The 8,986-nt window shown below is 29.8% G+C and overlaps 1 protein-coding gene across 1 annotated transcript in view; it reads left to right on the plus strand.

Annotated features, from left to right (window-relative positions):
* Positions 1–4,548: 4,548 nt before the first annotated feature.
* Positions 4,549–8,986, plus strand: part of LOC106473299 (exocyst complex component 4-like) — a 41,465-nt gene continuing 37,027 nt past the window's right edge. The window contains exons 1-4 of the mRNA XM_022401762.1: positions 4,549–4,625; positions 5,626–5,736; positions 7,736–7,776; positions 8,245–8,381. Of these exons, the coding sequence (XP_022257470.1) occupies positions 5,677–5,736; positions 7,736–7,776; positions 8,245–8,381 (238 nt within the window). The 5' untranslated portion in view covers positions 4,549–4,625; positions 5,626–5,676. The remainder of the gene's footprint in view (positions 4,626–5,625; positions 5,737–7,735; positions 7,777–8,244; positions 8,382–8,986) is intronic.

The raw sequence follows: 8,986 nt of genomic DNA on the forward strand, positions 1-8,986 counted from the left end.
CCGTCACATTATAACGCCCCCACGGCTGAAAGGGCGAGCATGTTTGGTGTGACGGGGATTCGAAGTCGTGTATGTAGCTTTCTATCGTGATTTGGTTAACTTTATTTATGCGAAATATTTACAAGAATAAAACTATGCAAATCAGGGGCGTAGCCATTACTATGGAGTATGTGGTGTGCGTGTGTGTTTTCTTGGGGGGGGGGGGTATTTTTCCAAAAATAATTTTGATATTTTTTTCTATTTAAAGAATTTAAGTGACTTACTTAAAAGTCAAGTATTTATAAAAAAAAAAAAGACTTCTTTAAAATATTAGGATGGTTGTCGACCCCCTTCCTCTCGGCTACTCCCCTGTAAATAATGATTTAGACCCTCAAATAATTCACGAATACAATGAAAAATTCCAATGATCTTAATTATGACTAAATAAAAAAATTTATGAACATATCAGTTAATCGTTTCACGAATCATTGGACCTATTTAACACAAAACGAAATAAGATTTTGTTAATTTTTACTCTGTTTTTTCCAGCAAAAGACTTGAACAATAATCCAGGAAATAAGTGGAAATAGCCAGTTTTGGCACGGGTTGGTCCGTAGAGAGTGAAAAGGGGTACTATTGCATCCCCCCGACCAAAAGGCTTATCTCTCGATACCTCAAATTCACGTGCAATTGTGTCGATTATCACATTTTTCGTGTAATTTTGATTCTTCTTGTTTCTGTATATGCCGAAAACTATACTTTTATTGTTGCCCTTCCTTTTGTTTCGTTTTCCACCTAACGTAATTTCTCGTTTTCGTGTTAGCGCTTTGACTTGCTGGCAGACAACACTAGCGTACTACCGCGAAGAGGTATGAAAGTGGGTGAGTCTTCGAAGTTTGATTGTAGAGTAATTAGAATGACTGATAATTTAAATATCAGTGATGAGGAGAAGGATTACAAATCACCTGAGTAAAAGGATGAAAAAAGGAATTTGTAGAGTGGTCAGAATATTTCGAATAATATTCTTTCAAACTACGCTTCTAAATTTCTAGTGTATTGTTATAACGGTAAAAAAGTGTTTCATGCTAAGTTTCAGAATGTAAAGTTATCATATTTAGCATATTCTAGACAGTATTATGAAAACAACAACAAATTATAACTCACACCGTGAAAAATTATTTTCTTTTTCAAGTTAACAGAAATGAAGTGATATACAGTTGTTTACCTTCTTAAATTGCTTCCGAAGGTTTTATTTCTCTCCCAAAAATCCTACGGAAACACGCCCGTGGACTATAGTGGGACCTCAGGCCTAAAATGTAAAACGTCTCCACCCCTTTCCTCATGCAAATGATTAATGGTAGATTCATATTACTCCTAACTGACTGGCATTTTCAATTATCATTCAGTAAGGTATTTCCAGTGCTTCTAATAATTCGGGGCTCGATTTCCCGCGGTGGATAGAGTGCAGATAGCTCACTGTGTCGATATGCGCTAAGAAAACACCATCATCGTTCCAAAAAGTCTGTCCTCGAATCTACTCATTTCCAGCTTGAAAATAAAGAAATTAACAAATACTAGAGTTCTGGAGTAAATAATTAAAACAAACTTAACTAAAAGATTTATGTTTACTTCTACTGTATTTATGAAAGACCGAAACAACTTTCAATTGATTTGTGTTGGAGTATGATAGAGATTTGACGTAATATCTTAGAAAGTTCAATTATTTTTTATATTTACGAAGCATAAAAAAGGACTAATGAAAACGTTAATATAATACAATAAACCCAGAAATTAAGAATGCATAAATTAGTTCGAATTTATTAATATCAATGGTATTTACCTTTGCTTTCTAGTATCTGCAGGCTTCAGAAATGAAACTGTGTGTTATATTTATTATTAATTTCACAGTATTGTCTCTTATCAAACATTTTGTGTAATTTATGATGTTCGATCATTTTAAAATGAGTAGATTTTATCTTAAAGTTTTATAAACATTTTTATTTTATTTTAAGGTTCAGTAATGAATTACACAGTATAATGTGCTGGCTGGAACGATAGAACGGTGGTGAAAAACCCCACCGATTCAGATCAGGCCATGAAGTGTTCAAACGCGGAAGAATTATATACAAATGAAGAAATGTTTTGTGTAATATTTCGTTTTCTGTTGTAATATGATGTGTGCCATACAGATTTTGTTACTTTACCTAGTCACACTGAAAACTAAAAATAAAGATTTTTTATTATTGAACTGTATTTCTAGTTTGATTTTTAGTTAGAAAAACACAGGGTAAACTATTTTCACCAGAAGCTGAGTGTAATCTTTCTCCATATACTAAACTTTTAACAAACAAAACATGTATTAATAAAGAGATTTGTATTTGAGGCGTCCTCTACTTATGAATCTTGCAACCTTCATCTCAATCCAACGAAAGTTTTATAATCTACATTACATCGTACTTTTCTAGAGAAATTAATGTATTTCTGTTTATTTGAATACTTTACCGTCGGATTTCATTTTCTTTTTGCAGGATTATTGCTTCAAGAAAAAATTACTGCTAACACAATTAAACTAATAGGTTTAACATTTAATTAAACCTTTTTAGTGCAACAATATAAAACAAATTATGTTTCAATAATCTTAACATCTCCACTGTAATGACACTGTTTATCTACACTTATATCTACTATTATATGAATAGAATAAAACGAATCCGGCATATACAATTAGAATATATTTTGAAGACGCTATAGTTTTTCAAAAATCGGTCCTTTTTACTACAGTATTTGAATTTGGTTTACAATTTATTTTCTTGCCATTTTTTGTGATTGTTCTACAGTACTTTTTACCACTATTTTGATATTAAAAGAATCTGTTTATCTATCTATTGTATAAGTAGCTCAAGTAGGCTATAAATTAAAACTCAAGCTTTTCCTCTGGACAAACCTCACCAATGGTTCAGAGGTAAATCTCAAGGCTTATAATCTTGAAAATCGGGTTTCGATTGTGTACTTTTGTGCTAAACTAGAAACAAACAATTTTTTTTGACAAATGTGTTATGCATTTAAATGTCTTCCATTTATATATTTAAAATGTCCAGTTTTCCAAGTCATAACTGCAGATTTAAAAATAATAATAAGAAGAACAAATCTCACTGAAAGCTACACTGCATCCCACTTTTATAGTCAAAGAAAAAACAAACTTGTGAAAGAAACTTATTTCTTATGAAATGATTATCGTCTACCAATAGAAATATATAATTGTTACAGACATTTTTTCCCTCACATTCCTTTTACTTCGTTCATTGCGGTTCTAAATCACAGGTGTGTGAAAAATATTATTTTATTTTTATCTTATTTTATCTCTTAAAAGGCACCGCCCTATAAGATTTTCGATCAATATCAGTTGAACTGGACAACGAGAGACAAAAGATTCTATGAAATTCCAGAGAAGTGTAAAAACAACACACACACATACACAAACACAGAACAAAAAAACTCATTTGCGAGTAACTTGTGTTTATAACATATTCAATTTAAAAAAAAGTAATAAGAGAGAGAGAGAGAGAGCTATTTGAATAATATAAGGAGAAAAGAGTTAGGAATTTCTACCGAAAATTCTAAGTTATGGATGTAATGATCACGAACTGTTGATAAAAGAAAGACCACATGTTATGAATGAAAATCCAAGTCTTAACAGAAATTGGAACTCATTTTCCCTTGCTTTATTCAAATCTCTCTCTCTCTCTTTTTTTTTAAATTGAATATTTCATAACACTATTCATTGTATTTTTATATTAGTGATTATACTTCAATATTATCATAGATTTGCAGAAGATGTAATTTGTGTAATTCCGAAACGTTTTTATACCAATGATGTTGTTAATATCCTATTTTAGCGTCATCTAGTAACAGGTACTTAAATGAGAAAAAATCACTGGATGTTGCACATCGTGGAATGACAGCTTAACTAAGTATGTTTTAACTTCTACATATTATAAAATTATTTCACTGAATCGTGGTCAGATATTTCTGGGTGATTCTTCTAAACAGATTTTCAGTGTCATTTTCTTTTTTCTGCATCTGAAGTACTGTACCTACATTTTAAGGGAAAAAAATCTAAGAAGCTCCTCGTATTGTTTTAGATGGAGAATGATGTTTATTAATAAAGATTGTTATAATAATAACACTCTGTTTATTAATTTAAAAAGTTAAATAATACTTTGTTTATTGTATATTATATAAAATGTGAGAAAAACAATATTTTGTAACAATGCAATAATAAATCTGATAAGAATATACACAATTTGCCGCTAAACCAAGTGAAATTAGAATAAAAATGTAGTATAAATGAAGTACTTTGAGGTCCTAATCGAGAAGTTACCGAGCTTTTATGTAATATTCAAAATCAGATAAATTAGGAGATATCTTACCATTTTTTTGAAAGTTATAAGCAAATGCTAAAATTCGAATTATATTTATAATGACTAAAAGCAAACAAAAAATTAAGGAAAAAAACAAAAACACAAAACAGCATCGAAGTATATAAATTTAATTTTATATGCTACCACCAGAGAGTGTATTATTTACGTATATATAACTACATTTGTTATATGGGTGGGTGAAGTTGTTATAACTGTAAGGCCAAGGTATGGAATGTGATTTGAATTGTGCTGGTAAATTATAATTTAGTTTTTACAGCTTACCGATGGCAATATTCAGATATGTCTAAATACAGTGTTCTTTTGTGTATTAGAATTTATTTGAATCATAATGGTGCGGTATTTGGTCTGCTTCGAAACGTACTAAATGATTAGTGTGTGACAGCGAAGTAGGCCTAGCCCGATATTTGGGCAGATGTCGAATAATATTATAGTACATATTATTATTAATAAATACATCAAAGTAATTATCTCTTTCGTGGTGCCAAATCTGTGAATAAAGCACTTAGTGAAAAACATCTAAGTATGTTAATTTATTATTACGTTTTCAGACTAGAATTATGGGAATCTCGTCGGTTTTTTTCTATCTACAACTAGTGGTAGTACTAGTTCTAATTTGTATGAGTAACATTAACTGATTAAGTTACACAACTTACACTGTTGTAGTGTAATTTCAACTGTACTGCATTTTACTCTAGCTTAGAAACTGTAAACATGGGACACTAGCATCTTTATTTGCTCATTCCATGCCGTGAAACTTGAAAGGCACTGCTTGCAACATCATGACTAAGTAATTTAATAAAAATATATTTCCATTTTAATGACTGGATCTGATAAGTATATCAATTAGTTTATTTATATTTTAAAACATTTTTGTCATTGTTGTAGCATATGGTATTTGTGTAAACTGTAATTGCTGAGCTTATAGGTGTGATTTTAAATTAACATTAGGTCCAGAAAGAATAATTAAGCATCGGATAATACGATGACATTTTTGTTAATTTTACATTTTATGTACCAAAGAGGTGATGGTGATACATGAGATAATTATTCCATAAATTACCTCTGAATTGTGATTTAGACATAACTTAAAGACTTTCTTATGATTGAATCACAAAGTTATACATTTTTTAAAATATGTTTGAAATAAAGATGATCTCATTAATACTGTTTTTACAATTTGGAGTATTATTGTGGATTTTTGTAGGAGTTGAAGAGGAAAGTATTCAATCGGCTGACTGGTATCTTATGTTTGGCAATGAATGAAATGGATGGACCTATGCGACCACCTAGAGGGACAAAGCCACCTAGAGAGAGTGTAAGCAAATTATCATAGTGAAATGATTAGATGTATGGCATTAAAATTGTGAAACTGCTATTTAATGATATTTAAACAAGTGAATAGGGAATCAAAGGAATGTATTGAGAAGTCTATTTGAAACTTTGTGAAATGTTCTTTATCATAGATGGTTTTCTTCCAGAAGTTTTTTTTTTTAAGATCACTGTCATCTGATCATTGTTCCAAAGTACGACACGTGCATTGATACAAATATTTTAACATTGTTAACATCTTACCAGATTTTTTATATTACCTACAATTTGTATAGGATTTTGAGTTGTGGTGTTGGTAAGTTATAGCAATCAGTGGTAGAGATGGTGAGCTTATTTTGTATCGTACGTGCATGATGTAGACCCATGGTGTGCAAACTGTGGGAGGAGGGTGTGTTCTCTAAGGGAGGGTTATGCAACTGTGGCTATATGAGTATATTAATTATATCTGAAAGAACAAATTTAAAAGTAAAAAAGTTTTAAAACTGTTATCCAAATATTAGTGTTATTAAGTAGTGTAGTAACAACAATTAGCACGGGAAAATAACATGTACAGTATTATACACAAATAGATCATAAGGAGTGTGTGTGTGTGTGTGAGGGTGGGTACTACGAGTTGCATGTTTAGAAAAGAGGGCACTGTAAAATAGGTTTTCAAACCACTGATGTAGACAACTCTGTTAAAGGTTCGATATTTACGTTGGTTCTTATGTGAATCACTTTATTAAGAAACTAATCCAATGTTTTATGTTTTAGCATATTTATTGTAACTTAATATCATTGCATTAAAAGGGCATTTTATTAATATTTGGATTATAATTGTTTGGAAAGATAATTTAAGAAAAAACTGATGTGTGTTTATATCTTCTAAGTTGGAAACTTAATTGTGTTTATAAAGGACTTTCTAAGTGTCTAATCTCTACATTAGGGATAATATATACATTATGAAGAATTTTTTTTATAAACAAATAAATTTACAAAATCTTTCAATTGACTAAAATATTGATTGATGACCTCAACGTGTGCGTGATTCAGATATTGAATGGCTAAATTTGAGAACTAACTTTAAAATTAAGAACATTGTATAGACATTTCAGTATATGATATCATTGCTAAAAACGAATTGTTCTTGAAAGTTTAAAAATGTTTTTGATTAACTTGGAAACAATGAAACATTTTATAAAACATATTGCTATGAACAAATTAGAAATATGTTGGTAATGGATGCAGCTCTAGTAAGCTTATGCAAATTTAACTTTTTCTGCCTGTTTGTATGGCTTTCATGGTTGGAAGTTTTCGAGAATTAAATTGAAAAAATTTAATCTATCTCATTTCTTCATTTTGACTGGTAAATGAACTCAAAACAGACTTTAATCAAGCCTTACAGGGTCCTGGAAAATAATTCATTATAACATTAGTAATGATTTTCAATACTTCATTCTTAAATTGCTAGAGTGTTTCTAAACAAGAAGATTGAAGATCACAACACAAATACACTGTATTAATTTCAAGTTTATATTTAGCTAGTTAAAAATAGTGTTTAAAATTTGTAGTGGGATAACCACAATAACCATTATGTTTTTAGTTAAGTGTCTTTATTTTAGGAAGAAAAGGTTGAGTAATCTGTGAAATACAAGTAATCATAAACCCGATTAAGATGTGTAAGTAGATTATCAATGTGTTATTTTTCAGAAATACTTAATGTTATAAGCTGATTTACCTGACAATTAAAAACCTGTAAAATTATTCAGTGGTATTAAATCATCACCTGAATGCCATTGCTGTTAGCATATTTGGCTGTAATTCCAATTCTATTTCACAAGGCATGGCAGATACAGGATATTTAAGTTAATACTAGACACTAAGTCAGTAGTAAAAAGTATTTTAAATATGCTAACCAATTTAATGTAACTATAAGTAATGATTAAATATGTCTTTGTGCACAGGATATTCATAATAAAGATATAGCAATAACTCCTTATTTTTAGAGTGGTCTTCTGATGTCAGTCATACGAGCCCTTTCTGCAAGGTATGTTCTTAATTTCTTCTGTTTAATCAACGGTGAACTAAAATTTAACTTAATATTGGTAAGAAGATAAAGCTTGTGGAATATTTCCTTCAGGTTTAATACAAGGTTAAACCTTCTTATTCTAAAATCAATCTTTTATTTGTGCTAGATTCTCCACATTATGTCAAGTTTATAATAATTGTGTGCTGTTTGGAGAGCACTTAAGGTAATGAAATTTAGTTAAAACAAGAAAAGTAAACTGATAACTTGTGAAACGTAGGCCTAATGAAGTACGATTCACCTATCAGAAGAGTTCCATCACTTTTTTAATTCCAGGATAATTTGTACAGTAAAGTCTGTTATAATAATAAACTTTCAATCTGTGTATCATGCAGAAGATAGAAATTGTTGATAATGTACTTGTGCTACAAGTTTGATTAAAATGTCTGGTTTCAGAAGATAAAATATGTATGTTTCTTCTGTTTGTAGTCAAAATAATGCTGATAGAGACCGGGAGAAAGCAAAATTGGAGAAAGAATTCAAACGTAGTGATCAAAGACTTGATGATTTAGTTGCAGGTATGTTGAAAATGCTAGTTAAACAAGAACTGAATAATTTAGTTGCAGGTTTGTTATTTGAACAAATGTGTACAGGATTGAAACATTGGTTTTTACCCCATATTGGAAAACGAATGTCGCCTGTAATTCTGAATTTGCTACATGTATCTACTTGAAATATAACAAACATTTAGTAAAGTGTGTTATAAGTTTGTAGTATGTATCTACACAAAATATAACAAACATTTTGTAACGTGTGTTGTAAGTTTGTAGTATGTATCTACTTGAAATATAACAAACATTTAGTAAAGTGTGTTATAAGTTTGTAGTATGTATCTACACAAAATATAACAAACATTTTGTAAAGTGTGTTATAAGTTTGTAGTATGTATCTACACAAAATATAACAAACATTTAGTAAAGTGTGTTATAAGTTTGTAGTACAAACTTATAACACACTTTACTAAATGTTTGTTATATTTTGTGTAGATACATAGTATGTATCTACTTGAAATATAACAAACATTTAGTAAAGTGTGTTATAAGTTTGTGGTATGTATCTACACAAAATATAACAAACATTTTGTAACGTGTGTTGTAAGTTTGTAGTATGTATCTACACAAAATATAACAAACATTTTGTAACGTGTGTTGTAAGTTTGTAGTATGTATCT

This window comes from Limulus polyphemus, unplaced genomic scaffold (assembly GCF_000517525.1).
Source record: "Limulus polyphemus unplaced genomic scaffold, Limulus_polyphemus-2.1.2 Scaffold6055, whole genome shotgun sequence".
Classification (NCBI taxonomy): Eukaryota; Metazoa; Arthropoda; class Merostomata; order Xiphosura; family Limulidae; genus Limulus; species Limulus polyphemus.